Below are 14,917 nucleotides of genomic sequence, written 5' to 3' on the forward strand. Positions count from 1 at the left end.
ATGAAAAAAGTGGAAGGGGTGTTGTGTCTTAAATAGGAAAAGAATTAAAAGGAAAAAGACAATATAATTATTAAATTGAGAAATAGCATATTCCTATTCAGACAATAATATTAGCCCTTTTTCATTTCTTTTCATGTGTAGAGGGTATTTGCTGGAAGACCGGGGGGAGGGAGATTTGGTACTACAGTGGGACCTTGATACAGTGAGACCTTGATACTAATTGGTTCCGGGAGCTGTGATAAGTACTGAAAAGGACAAGTAGCAAACAAAATGGTGATGTGCCACATAACACTTTGTTTTGGCTGGGAAGAACTTCCTATCTGTCCCTTTTCCTATGTTAGCAACCTTCCCAGCGTGGCCAACTTCTTGTCCACCCTTCGACAATTTTTGAAGCAATTAAGTACCAAGGTACCAGTGTATTATTTCTGATTCTTATAGTAATGATTAGAAAAATACATGTACTCTTATGCATTTTTCTAGAATCATAGTAAGGCAGAAGTGAGGATAAATGACTCTCCTCCTATTCTTAATGTCAGGGTTCCAAGTAACGCCCCCAACACAAGAAGACTACAAGGCTAGACATTCCTCAAAGTTCCATTTTATTAGAAATGTCATATTGGCACATCTGGGAAAACCTGAATCTGAAAGCTTCCAGGTTTTCCCCACTCAACAGAAAGGCCAAGTCCCTTCCCCTGCATCCACATGTCCATCACATGGTCCAATCAATGCATTGTCCCAGCTGGAGATGCCTCCCAGTCACGCCACTGCAGGTGTAGGCCTAATGTCCTTGGCTCTCAGAGAAAGAAATATTATTATGGCTAGATATCCCCGCAACTCCATGCAACACCCCCCCCCCCCCAGTTTCCCACAGCACTAAGTGTGGCAGCCTTGAAGATCCAAAGAAAAAGATGGCCTCCAGGGCTGACTCTTTCTTTCTTTTCCTTCTTTGGTAACTACTTGCTCCTACTTGTCTTGATTTCCTACTTATTCTCATTTTTACTAGTATCTGCTTCTATTCAGTTAAAGGTAATGGGAAGGCAACTATTTATGGAAGCTTTCAGTAGTAGCTTAATCTTAAACATGGTTTAGACTGCTGCATTTAATTATTCCATTCAGTTGAGTTTAATTTTTTTTCAAAAGTTATGTGACACAATTACTTGTCTACACATTTATCTGTCTTTGTCTTCACTCAATGGTAAAAAAAGGCAGATATAGGATACAAAAGAAATCAATATTTATATTTATTTTGAATTATTTGTACACTGCCTTGTATTGAAAATTAACATTTTTCATTCCATTAACCAACAGTAAGTTAAGTATCCTGCATATCACAAGTAGTTTTGTTAAATAATAAGTTGAATTATCTCTGGGTTTAGGTTTTAGCAGAGAAGGTTTATTGGTACATTTGTACAATTATTCAAAGACAAATATGAAAGTTATTTGCTACAGACTGCTAAGCAGTGTTGAGAAGTACTAATTTTTCTTTAATAAATTGTAATTAGCTTCTCTGAAGTAAATAATGGTGGGTTTCTTATCTGAAATGTGTCCCTTTTTCACACAAAATTAATCAAGCGGAAACTGAAAGTTTTGGAATTGAGTTATTGAATTCACCATGATCTCTTCTTTTATTTTAAAAATACGAAACTTGATAAATTTATAGAAGATTTTATGTTAATGGTGAAATAAAGCATTTTCATAATTTTCTTGTGTAATTTGTATTTTCAGTCAGAATCTAAGATATATAATGGATCAGAAAAGGACATCCCTGCTTCGTCTCCCACTACCAAACTCACAAAGAAGGAGTCCCTTAAGGTGAGTTATTTTCAGTATTAGAATACCCAAATCTTCATATTACATCTGCCCATAACACAATTAGTGGTAGATTTGGAAACTGTAATATGATGCTTCAGCAAATATTATTTGTTTGTTTGTATCTCGCCTTTATTATTTTTAACTCAAGGCAGCAAGCATATCGAACACACTTTCTTCCTCCTATATGCCTTACAGCAACCATCCTGTGAGATGAGCTGGGCTGAAAGAAAATGACTTGTCCAGTTGCCCAGATGGTTTTCATGGCTAAGGCAGGACTTAAACTCATGTTTTCCTGCTTTCCAGCCTGGTGCCTTAACCACTAAGCCAAACTGGTTCTCACATAATTATGGAATATAAAAGTTATGCTACATATTTTAACCACTTTTTTTTCATTATAGAAAGCTGTATCATATCAAATATTTATTAAGTCAAGGGCCAATAGAATTAAAAATATTTAAGAGTATGTAATTTAAAATGTTAGAATAAAATAATAACAAATAAAATCTATGTTAAAATCATAATTAGGCAGCCTATCTCTCAGTTGCACATAAACAGGAATATGGCCTAAACTATAATGCAATATTAATCCTTAAATTGTGAACGCCTATAGTTATTAGTTACTAAAATACAACAAGGTGATAATATCAAAAAAATGATGCATTATTAATTATATAAAATGGTTTTGATGGATTATTCATCAAGTTCTGATGAATCTTTAGTGCTGCTGTGCAGAATCTAGCTACCTGTACTGTGATTACAATCCATTCGTCTTTAAGCAACTGCTGAAGATCAATGGTATCGGAACAGCCCGGAATACCTATTAATTATAGGGAAAATACATTTTGTTCAAATGTCTCTATAAAAAGAGCAGTGAAGAAGGACATATCCAGAGGTTTCCATCTCTCCACAATCATTGGGACAGAATCTTTTATATTTGCCTTCGGAGACAGTTGAGGGGAATATATGACATCATGCAAGCAAAAAGACTTTCCGATGATTCACTCTCTCTAACTAGCTAAGATAACTGTCAGGGGTGACAGTATATCTAATATAATCTGGAGTCAGAAACAGTGGAGCATTCTCTGTCCGCTTGCCTCACTATATCCTCTATCCTTTGTCTCAGGTTTTGTTTTGCCTGGTTATAGTCCAATTGAGAATGGAGAAAATCTAGTTTAGCAAGATTGAACTCAACAGCCTTAATTCTTGAAAAGGAAAATTTATCTTGGAGGATTAATGGTACAAGGCTTTAAGGAAAGAAATTAAGTTTTAGCCAAATATTTAAAGAAGCTATACAGATCCAACCTTTATCAATTCTGTTCTCCAGGTATAGTTGTGCATTTAAAGCACAATTCTTTAAGGCATCTGGAGAATTGCTATAATAAATTTGGATTGAACTCTTTCTAAAGGTGTAAATCTGGAAGCTGGGGTCTGAGCAGGTCTGTAAAGAAGCTGTGCTAGTGAATTGGCCTGGAAAAGCTTCATTGTAGCAGGAACATAGTATCCTATATTTGGCAAAGTCCATAACCTGGTTTTCTGGTAGTTAAGACAGAAAAAAAATATAAGGTTTGTCATTATTACAAAATTGAAAAAGGGTTCATAAGGCTCTTTTAAGACCTACAGGTGTTCTGGAGAGAATTACTGCGTCACTTGCATAGAGCAGCTAGCCAGGTGATACTTCAATCCCCTATTTTTGAGGGTGAGGGTATGGAAACCTGGTAGTATATGAAATAGATTTATAAGCCTGCAGATAGGATATGTACCAGTTTTATTCATTAGATTAAACTTGTGAGATCTGCTGTCTGAAGTAATATCAGATGCGACTTTTTCACCTCAGAAGGGCCACAAACAAAGTTGATCTTATTCATTCTCTCTTAAGACAGAAAAAAACCCTAACTAATTTAGCCCTAGAAACCCATAGTTTTAAAGGGACCAAATTTATGAAAACATTCCATTTTCACTCATAGATAATATTAACACCACAGATGAATAGACTATGATGTATTAAGAATATAAAACAATTCATCCTTAAATGTTATAAGTTTCTTGCTTTGTATAGAACAATCACATACATACAGTTGAGGACTATTGTTTTCCTTTGAACTTCTTTAAATTTGAAAGGATTTTTAGAAATATTTTAGAGTGCTTTCTTTTGTAATCAAATTGCTAGAATCATCTTTGAGGTTAGATTTCATAATTCACAAAGGGATATCCCCTGATTAAAAAGAGGAAGTAAGAGGGATAAGCACACAGTTAAGTGGAACCAGCAGTAAACTGGTGGTAGAGGCTATTCAAGGGTTGATCCTCAAACTTACAGAAGTTCTGCAGACAAATTCTGTTAAATTCAACTATACTTAAGTTGTATGTGCTTATAGATTCCTGATAAATGTGTAATCTAGGTAAATTTATGTGTTTATATAAACAATTTGAAAGCATATAGATTTCTCACCTTGGATTAACTATATTTTAGAGTCCATGTAAATGGACTTTTGTATTCTTGATAAATTATAAACATAGCTGAAAATTAAAGCCATGTATTCTTTTATATGAAATTGCCTGACAAAGAATTTCTAGGAAGTTCTTTCATTAGACTTTTTTTAAAATGATTTTTTCTGTATTTTAACAATTTTCACCTGGACATTTATTTTTATTTCAAATTGACTGGATTCACTAACTTCTTTCCATTTATTTGCTTTCTTTTCTCATTTCTCATTCATTCTTTACAGGTTCAAAAGAAAAATTACAGGGAAGAAAAGAAAAGAGCTACAAAAGAATTACTTAGCACTATCACAGACCCATCAGTCATTGTTATGGCTGATTGGCTTAAGGTGAGAAATTGAGATAAATGAAAAGCTGTAATTGCTGAATGTTTAATATATAAGAAAACAAAATAATTAAAATTGTATTTAACTGCTACTGTTTACTACTAGCAGGGAAGATATTAATTGTATCCCAGAGGTTTAATATTCAATACGTAGAAACCCAGGGAGAGATTTAGTTTGCTTTAACATGGTTGCCATAGTTACAGCAAATCTACAGTTATTGTGTTGATAATCTCCCTATGTTAAATATGATATTTACAGAAAGATATTCTCCTTAATAACAAGCATCTGAAATATCACTGATGTACTGAAATTTAAAAAATAGTTTCCTTATTGCACATTTTCTTTTTTACGTGTGATGGTATAAAATGTTATGATTTTCACTGTGTAAAAATCAGTGATGCTGTCAGATCTGCCATCTTCAGCATACTCTGCTTTGCTGACATCATGCCATAAAATATGGGAGGGGGGGAGAGAAAATATTGGGGAGTTAGGATGGGGGAATGACAGGGTAATAGGAATCAGAAGTGTCAATCCAAAATAGACCGGCTAATCAAGAGTGGAGCTGTGAGAACGGAATGTGAAACCACCAAAAAGGTGCTAAATCGCAAGGCCATTCCCAAATCATCTAATTCAAATATCATTGGATTCTGACTGACTGGCCAAGGCAGGAAGGCCAGGGAAAGGGTAAAATGCAGGCTTTGTGTGGGAATATTCAGATCCAGCTTTGCTTATGCTGTAACCACTTGACTTTGAAAGAAGTAAACTTTTAAATTCAAAAATGGAGTCAAGGGTCTTTATTTTCTAAATGCTCAAGTCAGGACAAACATGACAGATGGTATGAATAAATAAGAGAAGATTGTAAATGGAATATGGGGATCAGATAATCTTTCGTTGGGGGTGTTTCTTGGAACTCTGACACCAAGCTATTTAGTATTAATGTTTTTTTATATCATAAAAATATTAAGTAACTGGTCAATGACATACAGTATGTAACGGATGTTACTATTCAAAATATAATTTTCTACATATATTAAAATCACAAAGCATTTACATTTCTACGCCACTCTTTATTCAGATCACTCAAGGCACCATTTTATTTCTACAGCAGTACTTAGAATTAGAGTTAGAGAGAGAGATTTGCTCAGGGCAATCATTCAAGAGTTACCAGATATCTGAACAAGGAAAGGAAGACATGGACAATTGCAAAGCAGAGTAAATGGGAGGGAAATGAAGGACATATATGTTTATATTTACATTCATTGGAGAGGAAGGGAGTACAAATAAGTAAACAGACACCCAATGGTAAATACACATTGAGAGGAATGTGCTGCTGTCCTCATAGCTGTGAGTCATCAGCCAATTATGAAGCAAATGCCTTCAACTTGTTACTTAATTCTTAATTTCAGGAAGAGTTTGTTAACTTGCAGTTAGCACTTATTAGGAAGCTCCATAAAGAAAAGCTGCTCAGTTAGATATTTTAAAAGCCAGACTAGATGTAAAAACTGAGGACAAAAAGGATGATACAGTATGTCCTCCTTTTGCTTGACATCTGGTAATCCTGAAATTAAATCAGAATTCACATTTACTCTTCTATTGATTGCCTGGCCTGAACTGGTATCAATTTTCCCTCTTTTCAGACATTTGAGTTACCCAAATACTTACACTTACTATATGTATTTAATATAATGTAGTAGCTGAGGGTAGCTTTATGAGCATTGCTCCTCCACTAGAATTTAAAAAAAATTTATAATTCTGAACTTGTTACAAATTTTGTAAAATCATGTTTTTGTCTGGGAGTAAGAGATTGAAAAATACTAGAAATAATAATTAGATATATTTTTCTTTCTCCCACTTTTTTTTTCTGGGAAGATTCGTGGTACATTGAAAAGTTGGACCAAACTTTGGTGTGTGTTGAAACCAGGAGTATTGCTAATTTATAAAACACCTAAAAATGGCCAGTGGGTGGGAACAGTACTTCTGAATGCTTGTGAACTCATTGAGCGGCCTTCAAAAAAGGATGGATTCTGTTTCAAACTTTTCCATCCTTTGGAACAGTCTATCTGGGCTGTTAAGGTAAGTGAACTTGTATTCTTAATGGAGTTCGTGCCAACAAAATATTATGTCACATTAAAACTCTCTGCATCATTAATGAATTCAAAATGCTTTTCAGTTGTCATAGATTGGTCCAAAAGAATATTTATTTTATAAGGTTGTCTGATTAGCCTAAAACTCTAAATTTCAGCCGTTCAATTGCTTTGGAAAGTTAATGAAGATTGAATAGGAAGATCTGACTTTTTACTATGGATGGCAGGCAGACAGTTGTTAGCATTTCTTATTTCTATTAACCTATGATTCCAATTATGGCAAATCATAAGATTTTAACAGTGCAAGACTTCTAATGCTAAACTGTTTGCTTTATTAAATTTCCATCAGACAAGTTGCTTATATTACATTGTATCTGATTTTTAAAAACAAACTCGCCTCTTTCTGCTTATTGGACAATAAATAGAATTGCCTTTGGCATCTATGGATTCCTTTCTATGCATCCATATTTATTTGGGTGCAAGTATCTGTAAATGCAAATTCACTTTTGCTAATTCTGTTATGGTTGAGCTGCTTCTCAATTTGTATGGGGAAATAAGTATTCAGATGAAGTTGTTCTTGCGGTTCTTTCCATCACTTTGTTTATTTAAAAGTATTATTGCTAATATATTTTGCTTATTTTTCATCCAAAACTGAATGGGCCATGTAGAGTTTCTTAAAGCCACTATGTTAAGATGGAAGATATTTTTAAAATGTTTACATTTGCTTTTGTGGGTACAGTCAGTGGTGGGATTCAAAATTTTTCTACTACCGGTTCTGTGGGCGTGGCTTGGTGGGCATGGCAGGGAAAGGATACTGTAAAATCTACATTCTCTCCCCACTCCAGGGGAAGCATACTGTAAAATTTCCATTCCCTCCCCACTCCAGGGGAAGGATACTGCAAAATCCCCATTTCCTCCTGATCAGCTGGGACTCGGGAGGCAGAGAATAGATGGGGGCGGGGCCAGTCAGAGGTGGTATTTACCAGTTCTCCGGACTACTCAAAATTTCTGCTACCAGTTCTCCAGAACTGGTCAGAACCTGCTGAATACCACCTCTGGATGCAGTGAATGGGAAAGTAAAGACAAAATACTCACAAATTGATCTCAAGTCTTGATGACTATATCTGGGTTTTTTTTTAGCAATATAGAATAAATGCTGCAGTTTATCATATTTTGTTATTTTCCCTGTCTAGCCAGCAGTTACAAGTGGTTCATTTATGCAGTTTTTAATCTGAATATAATTCGTTTAGCATTGAATAACATCCAAGGTTGGTTTGTACTGCCATCTGGTGAACTAGGAAAAGGGCACTTATAAGACCCAGTGAAAGATTATGTCTTCACTAGCTATTACTTGCTGGTAAAATCATTTTTTTAAAAAGCAGATAATTTATGAATAAATTGAATGCAAGCTGATCTAAAATACAATCAAATTAATATTGTTTTGTATTTTAAGGGCCCTAAAGGTGAAGCTGTTGGCTCTATAACACAGCCATTACCCGGTAGTTACTTAATCATTCGAGCAGCTTCAGAATCAGATGGTAAGCATTTATTTTGTCTTTCATGCTAAATTTTTTAATCGAGGTTGCCATTAAGAATGGAATTTTAAAGTTTTGAAATATATATATATATATGGCTCAACTGATAAGGAAGAGAAACCGTGGCTTAGTGGTTAAGACTCCTGCCTAAGATATATACAGCCCGGGTTCTAATCCCAGTAAGGGTATGGCTAGCTGATGAGAGCTAATTAGCTCGAAATAGATCTATCCTAGTCTCCCTTTATTTATTTATCAGTACAATTACAACAATATATATATATATATATATATATATATATATATATATATATATATATATATATATATATATATAATATTGTTTTAAGTTTTCTTAAGTCATATGTTTTACTTCAAATGGAGAAGCAAATGAACCATTTTTTAAATTCCAACAAATTACTAGGATTGAGGGATGATAAAGGTAGCATATCAAATCAGTATTTGTATCCATGTTTTGCAGTATAAGCTAATTATATAGCACATAAGCACAACTCATTGTTAGGCAATTGGATATATATGGTTTTATTTTCCTGAAGCAATTTTATAGCCATACCTTGTTTTATTGCACTTCACTTTATTGTGCTTTGCTGGTACTACTTCTTCCTAGCATTTTTCCTGCATTATGACAGGGTCCGCTTGCCCTTTGTAGATAATATACTGTATATTATCTACAAAGGGCAAGCGGACCCTGCCATATATATAAAGAACCTCCACCAGCAAAAAATGATGACTCACTGAAGATTCGTTTTATGAATAGCACTTTTTACAATAAAGTAGCTTTTTAATTAAGGTATGTATATTTTTAGACATAATATTATAGCACACTTAATAGACTTCAGTATAGTGTATTATATAACTGTTATATGCACTGGAAAACCATAAACAATTTTATGACTCACTTTATTGCAATATTGGCATTATTGTGGTGGTCTGGAACAGCAGTGGTAATATCTCTGAGGTATGCCTCTGTATTGAACAGTTCTTCTTATTAGGATCTTTTTCTAATATCCAGCCAAAGTCTGCTTCCTTCTCATTTAAACCCAATGTTTCTTTTCCCTCTTTTAGACCAGTTCTACCCATCTTCTACCTGATAGCCCTTCAGATACTTGAAGACTAATATATCTCCCTCCGGTCTTTTCTTCTATAGGTTAAAGCCAACACTTCCGGCAATTCCTCATTACATTTTTACTTCAAAGTCTATTAGCATCTTGATTTACTCCATTTTGTTAGTAGTCTTACTAAAATGTGGAACTGGAATTAGAAACAAAGTTGATTCTGTCCAATCATAATAGAAAAGATGTATGATTTTCTCCCCACTTGACATTATTATACTTCAGTTAATACAGTCCAGGATTGCTTTTTGGTTGTTTTAAGATGTATTTCAGAATTGGTTCATAAGCAACTCATGATCCATCAAGACAATCAGATATATTGGCATATATTCCTTCTCCCTGGCCCCCATGAATACTATACTCATGGCTTTGATGTTTCCCTAGGATCATGCATTTGTCTCTGTTGAAATTCAGTTTCCTGGTTTTTGCTCTATGTTCCAAAGTGATTTCAGTCAGCCTATGTTTCTGCTGTCTGCAAACTTGATAATTCTACTTTCTAACAATTTTAATCATTTGTACATATTTTGAATTGCATAGGGTATAGAATAGAGTTACTTGACACTTCTCCAACTTGATGAGGGATCATTGACGTTAGATGCATGTTCTGCTTAGGTTCATTTTATGAAGAATACTAAAGCAAAGTAGGAGTTATTCTGTCCTCTCTTTGTCACATATTACTGTCATCTTATGCTCTCCAAGAAGTAAGCCCACCTTCACATTTTCCTTCATTTTACTGCTGACATGGTCAGAAAAAGCACTTTTTGTTGCTTTTAGCTTTTCTTGCAAGTTGATCCTTGATTCTTTTCTGTAGCCTTTCTGCAGTAGTAATTATTTGCTGGTAAATAGCCTTGGTGTTTCTCCCCCCCCCCCCCCCGATTTATCATTTTATTGATATATCAAATCTCTGTTTTTTGCTTTGACTATAATCTCAATATTAATATATTTTAATTTAAGATATATTTTAAATAACAAACAATAAAAAATGAAACAACACCAATTTTTGCATATGTTCCTTTTTATTTTTAGCTTAGTGGAAAAATTTCTGTGCTTGTGAAATCTAATGTGCATATACAATTATGCTCTAATTTTTGTAAAACAGGCAGAGTTAAGAATGAGTTATATTACGGATTCAGTCTAACTCAAATTTGTATATAATTCGAGAAAACAAAAAATAGTTTCTAGTATTAAAAAGCTTTGCTCAATATTCTACATCACAGTGTTCCCCAAACTTTTCAGGTTGGCGGCCTGGTGCAAGGGGGAAGAGGGGATGGTTTTGTGTGAGGGGCAGGCATGCTTGCATACGTGCTCACACAGTTTTAGTTGTGTGAGGAGCAGGCATGCATGTCTACCACTCACGCAAATGGGGCTGTGTGCACGCACGCCAACCCGCCATTCATGCAGTCTGGTTGCAAATAGGCCACCACCCTGTAGTGGTCCATGGCACACAGGTTCGGGACCTCTGTTACACATTAAACTGACAAATACTTGAAATGCAATTTCCCCTGTTGTGCTTTCCCTGTTTTGAATATTATACCCTAAAACATATTTATCTTTAGGTAGATGTTGGATGGATGCATTGGAGCTAGCTTTAAAGTGTTCAAGTTTGCTCAAACGTACAATGATTAGAGAAGGTAAAGAACATGAACTGAATTTAGCAGATAGTACACATGTTTCATTCTATGGCCTGCTGCGTGCAAACAACGTTCACAGCACTGAAAGTTTCCCGTAAGTCCATAATGTTTGTTTGTTTATTAAACCATAGCTTGCCCTTCACAATTCATAGGAATTATCTTTTAAGGGTAGAGGTTGTGTATTGTTTTTTTGCTTCAATTTCCAAATTAGATTTTTGTTATAAAAATCATTCACGAAAGCATTTTAGCCTTACACCAAGGGTAATTTTTCATCTGTTTCTATGTCCTAATATTTTCTATTGTGCTATTCTTATCTACTATGCTTAATATATAGAATCCATATTTTAGAATGGTATGGTTAGTGCACCTTTTCTTAAATTGTGATAGTAGAGAAATATTGATATTACATTAAATCATGTTCTCATATATGAGGTTTATATGACTTCTCTATCCCCCAGTCCAGAGCTGGAGGTGGGGTATTATTTTTAGTCAGTTTAAATCCTGTGGAATATTTTTACTTATATTGACCAACAAGAGGTAATATGTGATCAGTTTTGCCTTATTTAGGACTCATCCAAATAATATTTGATGAGTCTCAAATAAGAATAAAAACAGTAGTGGTTTTCAGTATAAGTAGATATTTAATTTATACCACTGCTAATTCCTAAGCAATATTTTATTTTCTATCATATGCTGATAACCTATACTTTTATACTTATTCTGTAGTATAGCTATAGCTTTTTATGCTATACTAATTTCTTTATCCTTCCCAGGAAGTCCTAACTCGGTCACTTGCATTGTGTCAAGTACATATCTAATAATATCCTCTTCTTCCATGATGGAAGAGAGAATAGAATAGGCACCAAAAGCTGACTGAATGAGAATAAGGTCCTCTATCTGAAATTCATCCATGTGGCTCTTGGGGAATTTGAAGTAGCCTTAACACCAAGATCAAGGAAAAGGCCTGGCAATGATATTGTATGAAAATTTGATGATAGCCAAATAAATTGTTCCATAGGTAGCCAGAAGTAAGGTGCAGTATTTTATGTTGGGTTCTGTGAACCAACTCAGTGTACTAGTGAGGTAGCTCACCTATCACCTCCAACAAGCTGCAGATTCTCTATGCTGAAGGATCTCCATTCCTTGGGCGTGTAGTCTGAATAGATTGGGAATTGACAAACATGCTCTTACTCCAAGCCAACATGTATTTGAAACATACGAAGGACAGTGTCTTAGATCTGTTTTTGGCCTCCATGCAATTAATGTATGATCTGAAGTAGAAGACAATATCATTCCTTTGTCACAGTCAGATCACTCATACTCACCTTCTATTAATCTCGGTATGGTAGATGCCTTAAGATTAAATTGAGGAGTTTCCCTGCAGTCAAGTGATTATCTACATTAGACGCTTAGTTAAGTTCTGGAATACAGAGGAAATAAAAGCATGGTTACTTGCATTTAGTAGCATAGACTGGTAATTTTTGGAGAATCTATGAGGCTTGAGGTGGGGAAGGAGAAATAGTACCCTTTGGTACTTCAGTGTGGAGTACTCCAGAATTCAGCTTGCTTCCCTATTTTTCTTCAGTCTTTGTGTGTTTTCTAGAGACTTGGATGAGGTAGAACAAAAAGACTGAATCTCAACAAAACATAATGGCTTTTAGTAAAATGGCACATTCACCATTAATGTTCCATCTGTGATCTTGATAGATTACCTGAAAGACCAGTGATATATGAGAAAATTCTGCTGGGCTCTAGGCTCTTGCTAAAATAACAGGTAATGTGGCTGTCAAAACTTATCTGCCATTGTGATCTGTTGGACAAGAAAGCTTTGTAGACAGTAACTCAACAGACAATTGCAATTGAATCTATAAGGGGCTTTCTTTGAAGATAATTTGGAAGCTGCAGCTGAAATGGAATATGGCTCCCTAAATGTTGACTGATGCTAACCAATTTAGCAGAGTAATATCTATGCTAAGGAATTGTGTTGATGGCCACTAGGTTTTCACTTCCATCTCAAAGTATATAAAGCCTGTATAGTTTGGATCCTTGCTACCTTCAGGACCATCTTCTTTAGTTGACATTTGTCTGATAACTACTTGTCAGCTTAGAGGGAGAACTACAGGTTCCTAAACAGAGGAATCAAGGGACAGGGGCCTGGACGATGACATTCTCAGTAGCAGCTGCAGCAGCTTGCCCCCTATTAAAATGGTGCTGCTTGATGTCTTTGATATGAAGAGCCCTATTAAATGAAAAATAATGGTAGGTTTTTAGTTAGGATTCTGATTGTAGTTCTATAATAATTGGCATAGAATATTGCAAACAGAGGACATAAAAATGAATGAATGAATAGTATACAGCCTTGGCCATCAAAATGTTGCACAGTTATAATCTAAACTAAGACTACCATTTTTGATGCTATGGTATCTTTCCATGGTAGTGCAATGGTTAGAACTGGAGGCATTGTAAAGTAATTTAATTGTTCCCTATACATTCCAGAAAATAATTCTAGGAATTTGTCTTATAGCATCCCCTGTACTGACTTAGGTTAACAGGCTTCATGTTTATTACATTTTTTGTTTAGCTTAAAGTTATTTTTTCTTGTTTCTTTTCTTTTTAATTTATTTTGATAACTTGGAATGAAAATGAAGGGTAGAGTAAAACTATAATAAACACTTCAGAAATTAAGGTGAATAAATATGACTCAGGGTATATAAATGATTCATTATTGTTTTGCAATTAAGTGTCAAAGGTAAACAAACCTAGCCTATATTCATGCACTCTCAGCTCTTTATTTCAATCTGGACAGTGATGATTGGTTAAGTTAACTTTTGTGTCACAATGCAAGTACTTTCCAGTCATTTCATCTGCTTGTATCATTCAGTTAAAAGAGAAATTATCACAATGGTTTCTTTAAATACCCTGTTATTTCTGTATAAATACTTGTATGTTCACTAATATTACTGTATTTAGGAAGAAATTATTTTGTTCACTAATTGTTAAACTAGGGGCATCTCTAGGTAAATTACCTGTATATACTTCAGATAAAATGTAAATGTGTTTTTAACATCTGAAACTGAGTATAGATTGGTTTCCTAAATCCTGGAAAGATTCACTCTGTGAAATAAGGAACGGTGAATTTCTAAGAAAGAAATCATATTTGATTGCATTTAGGCAGTAGTTCTTGCATTCTTTAGTATATTTATATGTTCAACTAAATAGAATGCTGTAAGATGCTGTTTAAAATAGTGATAAAGATATAAATGAAAATAGGAAATAATATGACTTAAGTTCAGGGATTCTTGTAATTAAATTGAATACATTCAATTGAATTGTAAATCTTAGTGATTATATTGTGCTTAAATTTTCCCAATAAAATTAATTTGAATGAAAATGCTTATACTTAATTTCATTGACATTCAATGATATTTACTGAACAAATAGTTCAGTAAATGATTTTTCAGTAAACAAAAATTCAGTAAGGTAACAAATTAACTAAATGTACTGTTCTTTACTATATAAAACATTAACACATATCTTTTTAATAGGTTAAATGACAGTGAAATTGAAAGACATCATTTTAAAGATTCAGATATGTACTCTGATAAATCAGATAGAGAAAATGACCAGGATCGTGATGAGTCAGATAATGATGGTTTGGCAGAAAGTGACACAGATACATCAGAGAGACAGGATGATTCATATATTGATCCTGAACCAGATCACGTAAAGGAAACAATTTACGTAGAAGAAGACAGTGAAGAACTGGGGGAGGTAACAAATTATATTTTTACTTCACAATATTTGAATCATAAAATGGCTTGTTTCCTTTTTGTTTTTTTATCCATTATTGTCGCGTGGTATGTCCATTTTAGAACTTCTTGTAATGCTGATAGAATTAAATAA

At 34.2% G+C, this 14,917-nt stretch overlaps 1 protein-coding gene across 2 annotated transcripts in view; it reads left to right on the forward strand.

Moving 5' to 3' along the window:
- The window catches only part of OSBPL8 (oxysterol binding protein like 8), an 87,351-nt gene that overhangs the window by 32,637 nt on the left and 39,797 nt on the right, over nt 1-14,917 (forward strand). For both annotated transcript variants that reach the window (XM_081957185.1, XM_081957186.1), the window contains exons 6-11: nt 1,726-1,812; nt 4,536-4,637; nt 6,504-6,707; nt 8,172-8,256; nt 10,940-11,108; nt 14,560-14,785. In XM_081957185.1, coding sequence (XP_081813311.1) covers nt 1,726-1,812; nt 4,536-4,637; nt 6,504-6,707; nt 8,172-8,256; nt 10,940-11,108; nt 14,560-14,785 — 873 coding nt within the window. The remainder of the gene's footprint in view (nt 1-1,725; nt 1,813-4,535; nt 4,638-6,503; nt 6,708-8,171; nt 8,257-10,939; nt 11,109-14,559; nt 14,786-14,917) is intronic.

This window comes from Natrix helvetica (genome assembly GCF_964273705.1).
Source record: "Natrix helvetica genome assembly, chromosome: 6".
Lineage (NCBI taxonomy): Eukaryota > Metazoa > Chordata > Lepidosauria > Squamata > Natricidae > Natrix > Natrix helvetica.